The sequence below is a fragment of the Octopus sinensis genome, linkage group LG4 (assembly GCF_006345805.1).
Source record: "Octopus sinensis linkage group LG4, ASM634580v1, whole genome shotgun sequence".
Taxonomy (NCBI): Eukaryota; Metazoa; Mollusca; class Cephalopoda; order Octopoda; family Octopodidae; genus Octopus; species Octopus sinensis.
Window position 1 is genome coordinate 132,045,893 of NC_043000.1, and position 20,940 is coordinate 132,066,832.

General features: G+C 37.5%; 1 protein-coding gene across 2 annotated transcripts in view; it reads right to left on the minus strand.

The window, feature by feature from the left end:
• The window catches only part of LOC115211048, a 30,532-nt gene that overhangs the window by 4,624 nt on the left and 4,968 nt on the right, over positions 1–20,940 (minus strand). For both annotated transcript variants that reach the window (XM_036502500.1, XM_029779923.2), the window contains exons 2-3: positions 15,135–15,270; positions 9,759–9,891 (exon numbers count right to left, since the gene is read on the minus strand). In XM_036502500.1, the coding sequence (XP_036358393.1) occupies positions 9,759–9,891; positions 15,135–15,270 (269 nt within the window). The remainder of the gene's footprint in view (positions 1–9,758; positions 9,892–15,134; positions 15,271–20,940) is intronic.

Here is a 20,940-nt window from a genome sequence, read left to right on the forward strand (position 1 = left end):
CAACCCATACCAGTTTCTGGCTTCGGGTGAAAGAAAATACAGGAGGATCAGTTAATTATGATTTTATCCAATGTATTCCACTCTCAGATTCACACACTTATTGCAGCAGTCCTTCAGTTTTCCAAAGCTTTTTTCTAAAACTGCAAAAGAACTCAGCAGGTTGGGTCTCCAATCAGGTCTTTTGCAGTACCTTTAAAGCCAAGAATTTTCCAGCACTCACTCATATATATATATATATATATATATATATATATATATACCGGAGTAAACACATAAATGTGAAACAAGGTGGAAAAAAAGAGTACTCAAATACCAGTGGTAGAGTAATATGCTTTAAATAAAGTATATATATATATATATATATTATTATTATTACTATTATTATTTTCTGCCGCTGTCAACTTCGCCTTTCATCCTTTTGGGGTTGATAAATTAAGAACCAGCTGAATACTGGGATTGATGTAATCAACTAGTCTCCTCTCACCAAAATTTGAGGCCTTATTCCTCCGGTAGCAAAGATTGTTATTTTAAATGCCAGGTTCTAACCCAGGCTGCAGCAACAAATTCCACCCACCACACTTCTCGGGCCATCATCACTGTCTCTAGCTCCTGGATACATTAGTGCCTGCAATCAAGTTATCAGTATAAGGGTGATGACATTTTCTTCTTACATCACCATGAAGTGGGTTCCACAAGACTAATTTAGATGTTTCCAGCTCAGAGTGGCGCATGCAGCGATCAGATAGTCACACCCATCTTTATCTGATCTTCTTGCAAACTTTTGGCAAGTCTCCATGAAAGCATTTGTTTGTCATGTGTTGCTGCCATTTCATATTTGAGGCCGTTTGTAGCATCTTTGAGTAGCATCCATTTAGACCATTTGATAATTTCTTTGTCAGTATCCATGTTTCATTGTCATATAATAGCTCTGATTCAACAGTTGCAATAAACAGCTTGATTTTGGTTTGCCTGGGCAATAATGCACATATGTGTATGTACACTCTTTACTCTTTTACTTGTTTCAGTCATTTGACGGTGGCCATGCTGGAGCACCACCTTTAGTCGAGCAAATCGACTCCAGGACTTATGCTTTGTAAGCCTAGTACTTATTCTATCGGTCTCTTTGCCGAACTGCTTAGTTACGGGATAGTAAACACACCAGCATCGGTTGTCAAGCGATGTTGGGGTGAGAGGCAAACACAGATGCACAAACATATACACACACGCATATATATATACATACACACACACATATATATATATATATATCATCATCATTTAGCGTCTGCTTTCCATGCTAGCATGGGTTGGACGGTTCAACTGGGGTCTGTGAAGCCAGAAGGCTGCATCAGGCCCAGTCTGATCTGGCAGTGTTTCTATGGCTGGATGCCCTACCTAACGCCAACCACTCCGTGAGTGTAGTGGGTGCTTTTTACGTGCCACGAACGGATGGTGCTTTTTATGTGCCACCGGCCCGAGGCCAGTCGTGGCGGCTGGCAACGGCCACATTCGGATGGTTCTCTTACGTGCCACCGGCACTGGTAACTCAGCTGCAATTTCCATTGATCAATTTCGATTCTGATTCTAACTTGCCTCAACAGGTCTTCACAAGTAGAGTTTTGTGTCCCAAGAAGGGAAGGTATGCATAAGTGGGCTGGCTACATCCCATGTAGAAGGCCACGGGTTATGGTCTCACTTGTCCTGCCGGGTCTTCTCGCGCACAGCATACTTCCAGAGGTCTCGGTCTCTAGCCATTCCCTCAGTGAGACCTAAAGTTCGAAGGTCATGCTTCACCACCTCGTCCCAGGTTTTCCTGGGTCTGCCTCTTCCACAGGTTCCCTCAACCGCTAGGGTGTGGCACTTTTTCACACAACTATCTTCATCCATTCTCGCCACATGCCCATACCAGCGCAAACGTCTCTCTTGCACACCACATCTGATGCTTCTTAGGTCCAGCTTTTCTCTCAAGGTACTTACACTCTGTCGAGTATGAGTACTGACATTACACATCCATCGGAGCATACTGGTTTCATTTCTTGCGAGCTTACGCATATCCTCAGCAGTCACGGCCCATGTTTCACTGCCATGTAGCATGGCTGTTCATACACACACGTCATACAGTCTGCCTTTTACTCTGAGCGAGAGGCCTTTTGTCACCAGCAGAGGTAAGAGCTCTCTGAACTTTGCCCAAGCTATTCTTACTCTAGCAGTTACACTTTCAGCACACCCTTGGTCACCTAGATAACGGAAGCTATCAACTATTTCTAGTTTTTCTCCCTGGAAAGTGACAGAAGTTGGTCTCAGAGCATTTTCAGTGTTTATTGTTCCTGAGCATCTGCCACATACAAAAACCATCTTCCTAGTTAGCCTTCCTTTGACATTGCTGCACCTCTTATGTGTCCATAGCTTACACTTGATGCATCTTATAGAGTTTCTACCTACACCTTTTCTACAGATCGAGCAGGACCATCTACCTGAAGGCGTTTGTGATTTGTCTACCTTCCTACTTATTTGTTTGTGATTTGTCTACCTTCCTACTTATTTGTTTGTGATTTGTCTACCTTCCTACTATATATATATATATATATATATATATATATATATATATATATATATACATATATACGACAGGCTTCTTTCAGTTTCTGTCAACCAAATCCACTCACAAGGCTTTGGTCAGCCCAAGGCTATAGTAAATGACACTTGCCCAAGGTGCCACGCAGTGGGACTGAACCCAGAACCATGTGGTTTGTAAGCAAGTTACTTACCACACAGCCACTCCTATGCCATGCACACATATACTACATATATGTATACACACACACATTTAGATATATCCATAGATGGATACAATGAGGTGCAGTTTGAATGGTCCTTTATTCTACCATCCATCATGTTCCTTCACCATGCTATCCACTATGGTTCCTTCTCTCTCATAAGTACAGCCATAGACATTTGGTTAAAAAGTGTGGTTTGCAAGTACATGATTCCAAGTTTGGTCACAAAGTATGAATCTGGGATAAGTGTCTTCTACTGTAGCCTTTGGCTGATCAATAAGTGGAATTTGATTGACGGCAGATGTAAATGTGAATTTTTTATTACCCACAAGGAGCTCTACAAAGAATGGGACAAATACAAGATGTGACAAACATAAACTCGGAGAACTACAAAAAGAAGATGAAATAAGAAGAAAAAATTAAAAGAAATGAATGATAATATGTAAGTGCATAAATGAGGCACAATGCCCACTTGACCCCCGAAGTCGAGTGGCTACATTTCGGCAGTTTTTCTCTTTTTCATAAAATGAATTTCTATTTCAATAGTCTTTTTTTTTCTCCACAAAATTACATTAGAATTTTCCTTCTCAGTTTTTCAAAATCGATTACAGGAGGTGGAATGTCATGCAATGAACACCATTTCACCATTTTTACATACTTAGCAAATCCATCCATGAATCTTTCATATCTCTCCCTAGATATCATAACACCTCTATCATCTGCATCAAAACTGTTCCCTGATAGCTTCACTCTCACCAGTCCCTTCCATTTTGCGATTTTTCTTTCTTTACAGTAGATGTATATGTGTGAGTGTATGTGTGTGTGCATGTGTGTGTTGTGGAGGCATGTAGCTTAGTGGTTAGGGTATTGAACTAATGATCATAAGATTGTGGTTTCAATTCCTGGACCAGGAGATACATTGTGTTCTTGAGCAAAACACTTCATTTCATGTTGCTCCAGTCCACTCAGCTGGCAAAAATGAGTAATCCTGCAATGGAACTGGTGTCCCATCCAGGTGGGGAATTTATAAGGCATGGAAACCAGCCCTTATGAGTTGGCAAGACTCTAGAAGGTAACTTTATCTTTACCTGTATGTGTGTGTGTGTGTGTGTTTGTGTGTGTACATGTGTGCGTTCGTGTGTGTGCATGTGCACACATGTATGAGTGTGTGTGTGTGTATGTGCACATGTGTATGTGTGTGTGTACATATGCATGTGTGTGCATGTGCATGTGTGTGTGTTTGTGTGTGTGCACATGTGTGTATGTGCGTGTGTGGCCATGTCTCTATTTATGTTGTGTTCCTTTAAGGTAAGAGTCATAAAGTAAGAAAGAGACTTAAATGAGCCCCGGGATTGATATAACCAGCTAAGACCCTTGAAAGTAGTGCCCTCTCCCCATGGCGTCAATCCAATAACAGAAACAAGTAAAAGAGTACACTTACTTATGTACATGCACATACACATACATATGAACATACATACATACATACATACATACATACATACACACACACACACATACACACACATACATACATATTTACATACATACATATATACATATTTACATACATACATGCATATTTAGATACATACATATATACATTGTTACATTTTTTTTTTTTTTATGGCTGCCCGCTCGTTATCGAGTATGGCCATTGCACGAAGCTTAACTGTTACTGGTGCTGTGATCGAATGTGACTTTTTAGCCCAGCTAAAGATCTACAATGTCTTGTACAAAATTGGCAACTAAGACCTTTACTGGTAATAGCCGGCTGTAGTTGTAACTGGGCTTCGTGTACCTTTGCATGTCGTTTAAGTCCTCCTGCCGAATTACACTCTCTTCCACATGCCCGACAGATATGATTAGTATGGTGTGTTACACCACCACCAGTGGCCAGGTTGTCACTCATCTGTCTCGTTTTATGACTACGAAGATGACTCATACATTGTTACATACATACATATATACATATTTACATACATATGTACATACATCTATATGCTTAGACCCTGTCACATATGCATACAACCAATGGATTTTAAAGAGACGATAACCACAAGATAGTGATGTGTGGGTGGCTGCTGTGCTGCAGACACTTCCAATCCATGGAAGCAGGAGAAAAACTAGACATGATGATGATGATGAGGAGGAGGAGGAGGAGGAGGACAATGACACTGCTGCCACTGCAGACAATGATGATGATGATAAGGATGAGTAGGCGGAAGAGGATAAACAGGAGGAAGAGGAAGTAGAAGAGGAGGAGGAATAAGAGGAGGATGCTGATGGTAGTAGTGGTGGTGAGGATGAAAACACAGATGCTGCTGTTACTGCTGCTGCTGATGCTGATGATGATAATGATGATGATGGTGGTTTTGGTGGTCACATTGGTGGTGGTGGTGGTGGTGGTGATGATGATGGTAATGATGGTAGTGGTATTGGTGGTAGCAGCAGTGGTGATGATGATTGTTTTGTTTTTTAATCAGATGAAGAAAGGGAATCACTAAAGCCTTTTTTCTTCCTTTTCTTTTTCTTTGGTGCATGACTTCCTTGGCTAACAGAGAAAAGGGAGACAGAAACTACAATTCACAAATTATCCTCAGAACAGAGATCTGCTCTTAATGCTTGCAATAGGATGAACTCTACAAGAGCCACCCAAGAGCTAATCTTGGTGACAGATTAACCCTTTAGCATTTACTCCAGCCATATCCAGCCCAAATATTCTACATGTTTTAGGTTCAAACTAATCAGATTCTACCTCTCACACCTTCCCTACAATATAACTAGCAAGCACCTTTCCACAGCAGCTGAACTCCTCATCTACCATTCCTTTACTGCTTCCTTTCTCATCGTCCATTTCCGGTCCAATTTCGTTTTTTTCCATATCTATTTGATCCTTTATTCTTCCCCCATGGTCTGGGATCATGGGGGCATGATTTCCCAAGCTTTTTCATTGCAATTTTAACCCAGATCGGGTTGCAAGCCCATTTGATCCTTCGTTACGCTGTCGTACTGTCATTTTGAAAATATACAATCACATCATTGAAATCTCTATGCTACAAGATGATAAATGATCAGTTGAAAATGACATGACTAAATGAACATTACATTTGACAGAGCCATGTGAATGCCAAAGGGTTAAATCTGTCATCAAACTCCAAACACAATTCATTTGATGAGCTTCTGCAACATTTCCCTCTGCCCCATTTTATTCAAAAGGTATCCAAAATAATAGTAGAAGAAACTTGCCCAAGGTTCCACATAGAGGAATTGAACATTGGACATGCTATATCATGAAGCAAACTTCTTAACCACACAGCCATGCATGTACCCACAAATTCCGATGATATGAGCATCAGTGATGATGATGATGATGATGATGATGGTAGAAATGGCAATAATGAAGATAATTACAATTACGATGACTACAACTTTCAACCATACACTTACGGATACACACATAAATTCAAAACCAAAAACATCCACACATTCATAAACATACCGATATACTTACAAAGTAAGGCTGTTAATAATTTGGATTGAAAATAGCAGCAAGTTTGTAAATGGTTTTTGACACATTAGTAAGAAAGATATTTAGATACAACACATTTAGATAAATTTGTCCATTAGTAAAAACAGAAATTTGTCATTATATAGAATGTTATGATATTAAAAAGAAAATGGAAATAGCATTACTAAAGATAAAAAAAATTAATATTTTCTGTCTCCTATATATGCATGCAAGTGTGTGGGTGTATATGTCTGTATGGATACACACACACACATGTATATCATAGATATTTATTATGAATATATTATTGCATATATTTAGATTATATTAAAACTTTGTGGACTAGAAATCATTAATGTTTTTGTCAAAAAGAAAAGACAAAATATGAATTTTAATGGAGGACATTTGAATTGAATTGATCTCAACACAATCTTATTCATGCTTAATGGGTAATTCACAAATCGCCTGTTTAAGATAAGCATGTCTTGGTGGAAGTCTCCAAAATACTTTGTTTCTTTTTAGTATTCTTCAGACAAAAGCTAAATTCACTGAAGTGAAAAGTGATAGAAAGGAGCACACTGAGTGACAATGTTAGGTTACACTATATTACATTAAACTGTATTGTATTTCATTCTGTTCAGCTTTCAGTAAAAAATAATGTGATGCAAGTGAATCACTTTGGGGGGTCTGGGATATAATATGAAATAAAATGGATGGATAATAAGATTTAGGTTCATTAAGATTTTCAGAGATTTCATTTCGTGCTGAAATGGTTCCATTAATACCGATGGATTGGTTTGCTGTATTGGTTTTCCTATTTCAAAAGATAGATTAGGACAGGAGGCCATGATGTCTAGTTATTGTGGTCACTGTTCAATTTTCAGCTTCAGTAGGCATGAATTACAGCTTGAGAGCAGTGGTAAGGGGAGGACAGAGAACAAGAGAGAGGGAGAGCAAAGAGAGGCAGTGAACACAAGAGATAGAAGCAGAGAACAAGAGAGAGGGAGAGCAAGAGAGAGGCAGTAAAAATAAGAGAGAAACAGAGCAAAAGATAGATAGATAGATAGATAGATAGAGAGAGAGAGAGAGAGAGAGAGAGAGAGAGGCAACAAACATGAGACAGAAAAGCAGAGAACAAGAGAACAAGAAGAAGAGAAGCAGAGAACAATATACAGAAAACAAGTAAGACAGGAAATGTGAGAATAAGGGAAAGAAGCCCTGAAAAGGAGTGAGAAAGAAAGAGAATGGGAGGGAGAGAAAAAGAGAGAGGTAGAGAGAAAGAGCAAGACAGCGTATAGAGGGAGAGAAAAAGAGAGAAGTAGAGAGAAAGAGAGAGAGGTATGTAGAAAGAGCAAGACAGCTTATAGAGGGAGAAAGAGAAAGAGCAAAAAAGAAAGAGTGATAGATAAAGAGAGTGGAGTATCATACAGAGAAAATGAAAAGAGGGGGAATGAGTGTATCAAGAAGATAAACAGGTAGATTAAATTAAGATTACTGAGCTGAAGATAAAACACAGGTAAAGAATAAGAAATGGAAACAATAGTGTAATATACATACATACATACACACACACACACACACATATATATATATATACACACACACACACACACACACACATATACACACACATATATATATATATATATATATATATACACACACACATATATGTATGTATATATATTACACTATTGTTTCCATTTTTTATTCTTTACCTGTGTTTTATTTTCAGCTCAGTAATATACATATATATATATATTTGATGATGGTGATGGTGAGATATATGTGTGTGTGTGTATGTAGGTATATAATGCACATAAACAAGCTCTGTGTTGCCAAGTTCTCTCTGTGAAACTATAAGTTAAAAGAGGATGTAGTAAACGATGAACATATATGTATCTGCTTATTTGTCTCCACAGTACATATACACATTCACACACACAAATACACGCACATACAAACAAATAAAATGTATATATACATATTATACATATCTATCTATCTATCTATCTATCTATATATATATATATATATATATATATATATATATAGATATTTATTCACACAAATATGCAACCAAAGAGTTTAAAGTACCAGTAATGATAAGGCTATTGACTGGGAGAATGGTTTTATCGATCACGTTCTCACCTGGAATCGATTTTTGTAATATTTTCAAGACTTATACATGCCCTGATACCGTCAGTATCTACATATCAAATTTGAGCACAATCGGATGGAGGATGCCTGAGATCCTAGAAGATACATAGACAGACAGAACAGATTTTATATAATAGATATTTGTCCAACCCATGTCAGCATGGAAAGCGGACGTTAAATGATGATGATGATGATATATATATATATATATATATATATATATATATGTATATATATATATACGACAGGCTTCTTTCAGTTTCCATCTACCAAATCCACTCACAAATCTTTGGTGGGCCCAAGGCTATAGTAGAAGACACTTGCCCAAGGTGCCACGCAATGGGATTGAACCTGGAACCATGTGGTTGGGAAGCAAGGTTCTTATCATACACAATATATATATAAAACTGTGTTAAGAAACTTACTCTCCAGCCTTGTGGCTTTGGGTTCAGTTCTACAGTGTGCCACTTTGGGAAAATATCTTTAGTCACCCTGGGGCTGACTAAAGCCTTGTGAGTAGATTTGGCAGACAGGAACTTAAAGAAACCCATCATACATACTATATACACACACACAAACATAAGTATGTGTGTGTTTTCTTGTCTTGATATTATGTGATGGTTTCTAAAGAAACATCACCATCACACAAGGAATGTCCTTCATTTTCAGTCTTCCAAGAAAAACATACCTGACCAGAGGGAAATAAAGCCTTGCTAGGAAATAGTTGAGGGCTGGTGACAGGAAAGGCATCCAACCATAGAAAATCTGAATCAACAAATTCCAGCTAAACGATAATGATAATGATGATGATGGGTTGCGCAGAATTTACTATAGGTAGAAGTTGTCCCTCTCTGCCTTATTACATCTATTTCTTCCTACTTTACCTCTACCTTCAGCATTACTACTTGATATAATTTTTCATTTTCTCTTCCTACTTCCTCATAACAAATTTCCTTATTTTCCCATCACTTCTCTCTGTCTCTCTCTCTCTGATTCCTTTCCTTCCACATATGCACAATTCAACACCCTATCTTTCTCTGTTGCCCTATTTTCTGTTCTCAAATCAACTTCAACAATTTAAATTGCACACACACACACAATCAATTTTCATATGCCTTTCAGTGCTGTCAAGGGTTGAACAACCTATATTGAATTGTTATTTCACTACTGTTCCCATTCCTGTTCCCAACCTTTTTAATAATTTCTTTTGAAAAGCAGAGACAGAGTGTATCTATTCTCAAACCAAGAAACTAGCTCTCTCTCTCTCTCATGCACACACACACACAATTTATGATTCAAATATTACTTACTTATTTCACCTGGGTTGACAACCACATCAAGAGAAGCAACACACTCATAATAACACTCTGGTGGAGGTTCAAGCTGCCACTTCTTGTGTCCAGTCACCTGAGCTTGCCAAGATGGGTCACCAACATTATCAACCTAGACAAAAGAAAGGTTATGAAACATTAATTACCTTATACAGGCTCATTACCACCCAAAAGAAAAAAATATAATTAATTTGATTGACTGTAGTAATTGACTGGTGTACTTACTAACTCCAAAACAATAGAACAAACTGTGGCCCAGTAAGATTAGAAACCAGAATGCAGAAGGATAGATCAAAATACTGAAAGGAATTTAGTCTGGTGCACTATTAGTTCTGACACTGCACCAATCCATACCAAAATCTTCCTTTTTCTGTTTTTGTTCTTTTTGCACCAAAATAAGGGGTTCCTGAAAAGTTCCTGGCTTTAGATAAAAGAAAATACAGGAGAATCAGTTAATTATGATTTTATTCAACATATTCTCCTCTCAGATTTACACTTATTGCAGCAGTCCTTCAGTTTTTCAAAGCTCTGTAAAAGAACTCAGAAGGTTGGGCCTCCAGCCAGGCTTTTCATGATATCCTTAAAGCCAGGAACTTTTCAGCACCACTCATGTAGTGTTTGTGGTTACTGTTTAGACTTAAGCGAGCTTTGATGGGAAGATCAAAGACATTCCAATCAGGACTATCTTGTCTTTCTGTACAGTTAGGACTACACTGCCCTTGATTTTAGGTTCAGTCAACATTACTTCAGGTTGACTAAAGCCTCAAGAGCAAAATTTAGCAGAAAGAAACAATAGTTAACAGTAGGAAGAGGAGTGTTGAACCATAAAAACCATTCAACAATAAAATCCATAGAAAAATGAATCTAAATCATTGAAAACTTATATCTCTCATCCCAAAGTTATGCTCCTTTGTTCTTGTTCCTATTATTTTCCTTATTTTATTTTTGTAAATGTGTGTATTTTTGGCACTTTGCTTTACAGTTTGATTATAGTTTTATTTGTCATCACTGTGTGAAAAAACAGCATTCAACAAAATATATTGCAGTATTTAGTTGAATCATTTTACTTTCTGATTTCAAATCCAACTGGGGTCAATATATCTGTGTATACCAAGCCCTGCTGAAATTTGGGGTCTTGCATCTGTATTAAAGTTTACTATTTGCACAAAGAATTGCATGAAAATTTTTGACCTAATATTAATATAATTGGAAGAGGATGCTTCAAGTAAATAGATGGGATAGTCAAGGAGGAAATGCATTTCATCATAGTTCTGCTCCATCAGGACTGACCTGGGGTTAAGCAATAACAATGACAATGGCAACATGAGTAGGTTTTTTTTCAGTACTTTTAGCCATCATTATGTGGTTAAGAACCTCACTTTGCAATCATGTAGTTTTGGGTTCAGTCCCAATGAACAGCTCCTTGATCAAGTGTCTTCTACTATAGCCCCAAGCTGCCAAAGACTTGTGAATGACTTTGGTGGATGGAAAGTGTATAGAAGCCCATTATATATATAGATATATATATACACATACACATATATATATATATATACTAGCTGACGTACCCAGTAATTCCCAGGAAAGCAGGGCTTATCCCTTGGTTTCATTCTCATAATTGTTTCGCTAATCCAATAACAACAATACAAAGTATGTAGCCCTTAAAATGGTTTTTGTGTATTTACAGAGAATACTAAACTGTCTTACACAGAATCTTAATAATGAATAATGAAATTATTGTATACAGTGCTCAGGTGCACCATAACTTGTCAAAAAGTGCATATAAAGTACATGCAGTAATGTAGAAATGTCTGGAAAGCGAACAATGTATGAGTCAGATACATGCCTGTGTGTGTATGGAGGGGAGAAAATCAAGTGTAGTGTTGGCGAATCTCAGAAAGCATGGAAGTTTTGAAGGATGCAGTGCTCCGACAACTAACAACTGATGCCGGCAGTTTGTTCCATGCTTCAGCAACTCTCAGCGTGAAAAAATGTTTCCTGAAGTCATGGGAGCTGTGCTGTTTTCTTACTTTGTAAATATGTCCACGGGTGTTAGATGGGTGGAGTTTGAAAAGGTGCTCAGAGTTATTGTTTGTACGATGGTTGATAATTTTTTATTTTTTTTTAATTTTTTTTTTTTTAGGAATTCCCAATCTTGTTTTTAGGAATTCCCAATAAGTTGTCAGTTATGTAATAACACGAAATTAGTTACCCGATAGTAAGAATTCAAATAAAGTAGCCCCAAATAGGGGCTAAAATGTATTCCCAGAGTATATAGAACACAAGAGGAAATACTAATAAGGTGTATATACTAAAACCGTGAAGCATGTTACATAACAACAGGCTAATCAGATATGAGATAATAACAATTCAAAGTAAATAGCTCTGAAAAGGGCTTTTGTGCATTCTCAGAGAATATTACCCTCAGGGGCGCTACTGTTGGTATAAGTGGATCTATTGTTTAGAAAAATACTATTTGCTTGTTTAGGGGTTGTACTGGATAAATTGGGAAAATAACTCTAACAGTTCAAATACTAAGAAATAAGCATACTCAATTTCATTTTTACCAAATAATACTGGTTTTAAATTTTGGGCACAAGGCCAGTAATTTCAGGGAAGCAGGTAGGACTATTATATTGACACTAGTGCTTGACTGGTACTTATTTTATCAACTCCAAAAGGATGAAAAACAAAGTCGACCTCGGATGAAATGCTGCTAAGCATTTTGCCTGGTGTGCTAACAATTCTGTCAGTTCATCACCTTATATTGTTCTAAATTATTTCTGCCCTGCTTCTTGAATTCTTTCAGTGCTCTTTCCTTTCCTTCTTATTGAAAAAATCAGTATAGTATAAACTACTGTTTAGTGCCCAGTGAGGGCTATCATCCTGATAAATAGCAAAAGAAAACAGTAATCAACATCACTCTTCGATTTTACTACACTTTTGTCCTAACAACTGGAACAAAACAAAAATATTGTGATTGTGGTGTATGTCATGCTTGAATACTTACTAATTCAGTATTGATTTGTTAACAGAAATAAATCAATGATGATAAGGATGATGATGATCATGGTGGTGGTGGTGGTGGTGGTAGTTATGGTGGTGATAGTGTTGTAGTAGTGATAATGATGATGATGACGATAATGACAGTGGTGGTGGTGGTGAAAGTGATAGTGTGGTAGCAGTGATGATGATGGTGGTGGGTGGGGGGTGGTGGTGGGGGGTGATGGCTGTGGTAGTGGTGGTGTCTGTGACAATGATGTTGGTGGTGGTAGTAGTGATGACATTGAAACAATATTAAATAGTTTCTCAGCCTTGACTGATAGAAAAGATTCTTTTTCAAAATACCAGCCTCCAAGACAAAGTGAGCAATGAGCTAAATCATTGCTTTGCATTATTTAGAATGTCAAAAAGCAGAGAGGTGGCAGAAATGTTAGCAAGCCAGGTGAAATGCTTAGCAATATTTCGTCTGTCTTTATGTTCTGAGTTCAAATTCCACTGAGGTCGACTTTGCCTTTCGTCCTTTTGGGATCGATAAATTAAGTACCAGTTGCATACTGGGGTCGATCTAATCAACTGCCCCATCCCCCAAAATTTCAGGCCTTGTGCCTAGAGTAGAAAAGATTATTTAGAATGTGAAGGTGACAAAGATGTGGACAAATGAGTGAGCTAGTTAAACTCTGGGTGGGGGCTGTTCTTTTGTGAAGTACAAATAGAATATTTGCTTTTGTCTAGAAAACTCACTGAAGCATAGTTTTAAGTACTATTAATATAATCAGAGGTAAAACATAATGGTAAATATAAGATTTAAACTAATCACCAAGTCCTAAACAGAGCAACACATGAACCTCAGAGTCACTGTAATTGTTTATTTTAAAAGCATATTTCACATACCACAACAGATAAACATTTTAATGGATTTACTAAACAGAATAGTGACTTTTTTATGAACCTTAGTTGAGGATTTAGTTGTGCACAAATCATCTAGTAAGTGTGTATGTATATAGGAGTGGCTGTGTGGTAAGTAGCTTGCTTACCAACCACATGGTTCCAGGTTCAGTCCCACTGCATGGCACTTTGGGCAAGTGTCTTCTACTATAGCCTTGAGCCGACCAAAGCCTTGTGAGTGGATTTGGTAGAGGGAAACTGAAAAAAGCCCGTCGTATGTATATGTATATATATGTGTATGTGTGTGTGTTTGTGCATCTGTGTTTGTCCCCCACGCATTGCTTGACAACCGATGCTGGTATGTTTACATCCCCATAAATTAGCGGTTCGGCAAAAGAGACTGATAGAACAAATACTAAGCTTTCAAAGAATAAGTCCTGGGGTCGATCAGCTCAGCTGAAGGTGGTGCTCCAGCATGGCCACAGTCTAATGACTGAAACAAGTAAAAGAGTATATATATATATATATATATATATATCATCATCCTTCGCTTCTTCATCATGTTTTGACAGTTTGTTGTCTGTTCATCTGCTCGGCATCCAGTGATACTTGCCATTAATTCAATAAGTTCATTTGCTGAAACAGTTCACATCCACTATGCTGCATCCTATGATTTCAATATATCTTGGTTTAGGTAGTTACATACTATTTAACCCTAACAAGTACTACTACTCTGAGTCAGAGCAGACCTGAGAACAATAGTGGCCAAGAGGTGGTTCCACACCCCTCAAAACCCTGGGACTCCCAAGAAAGGGCCCCACTAGATCTTGGCTATCTAGATCTTGACACAGCAACAATGTTACTGAATTTTACTATTATGACAACCAAGCAAATTTTGGTCAAGAAAACAAGCAATCAAAAAAATTAATCACCTTTGTTATCAAAGGTATATTTCAAAGTGTGGTATATTTAATAGTAACATCCCAATAATAGCAATAATAGGTGATTTGGTACAAAAGTGGAGTGCAAGGTAACATATGTTCAGGGATCTCATTTTCAGGAATATTTTTCAGGTTTCAAACTTTTTACACATTTTTTTCCATTTCAGACTCAACCCTTTTGATACCAGCCTGGCCAAAATTGCCTCTGGCTCTGTAGTACAAATGTCTTGTTTTTATAAGTATTGAATTAAAATCTTCCACCAAACCTTAGTCACAATTTATGTTCCCAACACTAGCTTAACTAAGTTCTTTTACTAAATTCTTTGTTATATTTAAAATTAATTGAATGAAACACAGAGCATCTCAAAATAAATATGGTAATGAAAGGGTTAATACCAATCAAATGCTTTATTGAATCAGCTATTTTCATAGTCTAGGTTTGTTTAAGCAAAGTTAACTGGGACCAATCAACATTAACATCCATGTGATATGAAGAAAAAATTTTGAAATAGCAAAAAATACATACATGCATTTCAGCTCCATATCCAGGAGTTCCCATGAAGATCCAATCTGTTCTGCTAGATTCTGAAACTTCTGGAAGGAAGTACGGCTTGGAATAATGTTGACGTAATATCCCACCAGCCACAATATCACAGTTGCTCCTGAAGAAATGAAAAAGGAAAAGAATTAAACAAAAATCAATCATTTCATAACCAAAACTCCAAACTGCACCAGCTGAAACAATGACTCACAACCACAGCCAAAAACAAAAATATAAATCTATAACGTATAAACAGCAATTGCTCAATAACTTATTTGCCAGAGATCCTTAGTCAATCTATCACAGCAACAATGCAAAAGGCTCACTCAAAAATCTGTAAAAGACACCTGTACAAAAAACTTGGGTTGAGGGCTTCTGGAGATCTGTATAAACAAAGGATGAATTCAGCAAACAAACTATGTGACTAAAAGAATTGGAGCAGGACAACAACCAACATGTCAAACAAAAGTAATATAAAATAGATAGTGAAATACTGGAAACAGTTCTACAGAGAATGTCAAAGAGGAAATCCCCAGGCTTAGACCCCATAACAGGTTACTGGTTAAAAAGTTTCACTTTTATTGGTAACATCTCATAAGGTTGTACAGAGAAAGTATCAAGGGCACACAAGAACTTCCCCAGTGGTTATCAACTGCAACTACCCCCCCCCCACAAATAGCCAAACCACTCAATGGCCAGCCAGAATATCAAGTACAAATTATACACTGGGTGCCTCAATCTGTTCTTGCAGAATCATTGTGCCACCAACATTATAACACTAGAGCAAGCTGGAGGAAAGAGGGAGGGGTGGGACTATATCTAAAAAAGGTTTATCTAAATTACTATCTCTATATATGTACCGCATAGATATATCTATATATATATATATATATCAATACACACACACATGTATGTGTAATGTATTTTATATATGAGGGTGCATGACCTAGCGGTTAGGGTGTTAGGGTGTTGCACTCATGATCATGAGATCATGGTTTCAATTCCTAGACTGGATGGTGCATTGTGTTCTTGAGCAAAACACTTCATCTATGTTGCTCTGCAATCACTTCGACACCTGATGTGAGGTACGCAGTGAACCTGTTCAGATAAGATCAATTTGATGGAGAGGGTGAACTAATGTACAGCACACACATTTGATCATTATAAGCAAATCATTTGTGCAGGTCATTCAGCAAAAACTGAATGCTCATAAGTTATCTTCAACATGAGAGTCCAACATATATATATATATATCTATCTTTATATATATAAAACTGAGAATGTGTGTCTGTCTGTCTGTGTGTTTCCCTAAAACTTGAGAACTATACAACCAATTTCATTCAAATTTTACACATGCCTTACTTAGGGTCCAGGGAGTGTCATCGGCAATTAACTTTTTGCCTAGGGCGAGCCCACAGCAATATCATATCTTCTCCACTACGATTCCCTAAAACTTGAGAACTACACAACCAATTTCATTCAAATTTTACACATGCTTGACTTAGGGTCCATGTAGTTTCATGGGCAAAAAAAAAATGTTCAACTTCTTGCCTAGGGCAAGCCCATAGCAATATCATATCTTCTCCACTATTTCATTATTACATGTTAAAAATGAAACAAAAGCATTTCTCTATTTTATGTCAGATACTTTCACTTTAACAATAAAAATAATAATAACAATTGAATTATATGTAGTAAGTAATAATTAAAATCAAACTAAAGTATAATATAATCGTAACATAACAAAAGTAAAAATAGCAATTGGTATAAGATTGCATCAATGACTTGAACTTGAATAAGTGGTTTCACATGAATGGGAATAAATTAAAAATAAAATTAGTGTGCAGAAATGGAATAGTCCAGATGGATAATAAAAAATTGAATTAAAGAAGAGGCTATTGTCTATAAAGTATACAATGTAGATACAATGTAGATTTGAAAGCACCTTCGAAAAGTGTCTTGGTGCGACTATGAAAGGTTTCTAATCAGAGGCGGTAATTCGCCACAATAGAAGCAAGGTTCGAGTCAACGGAGCGCACAAGGGAGTACTCGACTCGAAGTTGCAAATTGGAAATATTTTATTTTTACCTTTATATCTGGGACGTACGACGTCCCAGAAAAAAGTTTTAAATCCCCCCCCCCCCCGAAGTAGAGGTAGGCTGGATTGTAGCCACACTTCTATAGAAGAGGGAGGACAAGATACAATTGATCGAAATTACAAGAGACGGGCTAACAATTCCAGTCTGTTATATATTTTGAGTATTGTTATCACTAGCGATATCAAGATATAACTTTGTATTTTGTATTTTATGTGTAGATGTATATATATAGATGTACTCTTTTACTTGTTTCAGTCATTTGTCTGCGGCCATGCTGGAGCACCGCCTTTAGTCGAGCAAATCGACCCTGGGACTTATTCTTTGTAAGCCCAGTACTTATTCTATCGGTCTCTTTTGCCGAACCACTAAGTGACGGGGACGTAAACACACCGGAATCGGTTGTCAAGCAATGCTAGGGGGACAAACACAGACACACAAACATACATATATATATATACATATATACGACAGGCTTCTTTCAGTTTCCGTCAACCAAATCCACTCACAAGGCATTGGTCGGCCCGGGGCTATAGCAGAAGACACTTGCCCAAGATGCCACGCAGTGGAACTGAACCCGGAACCATGTGGTTGGTTAGCAAGCTACTTACCACACAGCCACTCCTGCGCCCATACATGTAATATGTACACATATGTATATACACATATATACATGCACTAGCACTATGACCCGGCAACGATGGGTCATAATGCTAGTATATATATATATTCATGTATTATATTTTATATGATAATGATGATGATGCATATTATATATATATATGTATATATATATGTGTGTGTGTGTGTGCCATCACCATCATCATTATCATCATCATCATCACTGTCCTTTAATATCCACTGACTGTGCTGGCATGGGTTGGACAGTTTGACAGTAGCTGGTAACCCAAAAGACTGCACCAAGCTCTAATACCTGCTTTGGCATGGTTTCCCTACTTAGATGCTCTTCCTAATGCCAACCACTTTACAGAGTGTACAGGGTGCTTTTTATCTGGCACCAGCACCAGCCGAAGGTGGTGTGCAGTGGGACTGAACAATGTGGTTGGGAAGGAAACTTACTACCACACAGCCATGCTTGACACCAAATAATAAATGTGTTTAAGTGAAGTGGGTAGTCCTTATGTTTTTGAAAGGCATGGTTTCTACAGCTGGATGCCCTTCCTAACACCAGCCACCCCAAAAGTGTAATGCATGCTTTTATATGCCACTGGCATGAGTGCCATTTGCAATGACACCAGTATCTGCCACAACTGCAATTTTACTTGGCTTGATGGGCCTTCTTCAAGCATAACATAACACCACATGTGTTGGTCATTTATTAATGCCTTCATGAGGCCCCTTTATATAAATTTATATAAATATATTATATTTATCTATCTATCTATCTATCTATCTCTATATATATATATATATATATATATATAATAATAATAATAATAAACATTGTGTACAGTGCTCAGGTGTACTACAACTCATCTAAAGTGCATATATAATCAGGTGTAGTTTCGATGGATTTCGGAAAGCATGAGGGCCTTAAAGGATGCAGTGTCATGGCAGTCAACAACATTCTTTTCGTTTGTGGTTAGATCGTAGGTGATCTATTTCTAGCATATTGGATGTCCGCTTAGTGGTCATCCCTTCTTATATGCATGTAATATAATTTTTTCTGAATTTTCAAATTTTTCTATATATATATATATAAGGTAATAATTATTTAAAATTATAATTTAGGGTATCTAAGAGATACCATCACACTGGAAATTGCAGTCAAAACTTACCTCTAAAACAATATTAAATGTTCATTAAATGAACATTTAATGCGGTTTTAGAGTCAAGTTTTGACTGCTATTTCCAGCGAGATGATATCTGTTAGATACCCTAAATTATAATTACATATAACAAGTAATGAATAATGGTCATAACAGATTTTTCTTTTATTAGAGTAAATTTGGTTTACACCTGTTTCCAGTAGTCATTAAAGGTATGTTACTGATAGATTTACTCAATTGGTCTATTGATCAGGTGAGAAAAATTGAATGGCCTAAAAAATTAATGCTACTTTTGTCAGAGTTCTGATGAAAGTAGCATTAATTTTTTTAGGTCATTCAATAATCTCACACCCTGCCATAAAAATCCTTACAAACAGTATTGTCAGCCTGGTGTGCCAACAGAGAGCTTATAAAGGATTTTGCCCAGATAATCCCTTACTCTTAGCTCTTATATATATATATATATATATCATCATCATCATCATCATTATCATTCAATGTTTGTTGTCCATGCTGGCATGGGTTGGACAATGTGACCAGAGCTGGCAAGCTGGGTAGCTGGCAAGCTTGGCTGCACCACACTCCAGTCTGATTAGGCATGGTTTCTACAGCTGGATGCCCTTCCTAGCACCAACCACTTTACAGCATGCTGGGTACTTTTTACAAAGCACTGCACAGGCACTTTTATGTGACACCCCATGAGTGATTTTACATGGCACTACACAAGCGTTTTTATGTGATGCCACATGGGCACTCTTACATGGTGCTGCATGGCACCACCCTGAGTACTTTGCACCACAAGAAGGATCAGTCTTAACACTTCTGCTGTAAAGTATGGGTCTTCTTGAGTATGGATCATCTCGCCTGAAAGGTTCAGTTTCCTGAGGTCATTCTTTGGTATTTCATCTCATGTCTTCCTGTCATCATCCATCTGCATCACATGACCAACCCAGCACAGTCCTCTCTCTTGCACACAGTAAACAATTCCTCTTATGCCTAACTTCTCTCTCAGAATACTGGCACTCTGTTGAACATGTACACTTACATTACACATCCAGCGGAGCATACTGTCCTCATTCCTTTCTAACCTTTGCATGTCTTCTGCATTCAGGACCCATGTCTCATTACCATGTAGAATTAATGTCTGTATACATACATCATACAATCTTCATTTCACTCGGACAGAGAGATCTTTTGTGGCTGACAGAGGTAACAGCTCACTGAATTTCTTCCATCCTATTCTTATTCTAGCTATCACACTCCCTGTGCATCTTCTCCCACTACTTATTTGGTCCTCTAGGTAAGAGAAAGTATCTACTACTTCTAATGATCCACCAAGGCATTTGAGAGAATCAATTTCCTAAGTCTCTGAATTTTTTATGGATCCTGTGCATTTTCCACATATGAAAACTATCTTCTCTGGTATCCTTCTAATTAACCCACTGCACCTCTTGTGTGTCCATAACTTGCACTGGGTACACCATATGGAGTTCCTGCCTACATCTTTCCTACAAACCAAATAAGGCCACCTGCCAAAGTGGAGTAGGTCCTGTTAATTTTCTTGCTTATTAGGACCTTAGTTTTTGTTAAGTTAACCTTAAGGCCCTTAGAGTCCAGGTTTTGCTTCTACACCTGGAATTTAATGTGTGTGTGTGTGTTTATCATTGTACTCCAAGCTGTAACAGTGGAATTTAACACTAGCTGTCCTTGAGAGCTCCTCTACGCCAATGATCTTATTCTTTTTGCTGAATTACTACCAGAACTAGAAAAGAAATTTCAGGTATGGAAGCAAGGACTGGAGTCAAATGGCCTAAGAGTTAAATTAGCAACTATAGTCCTAATAAGTAGGAAAACAAACAAATTACAGATCTCTTCAGAGAGATGGCCCTGCTTGATATGTGGAAA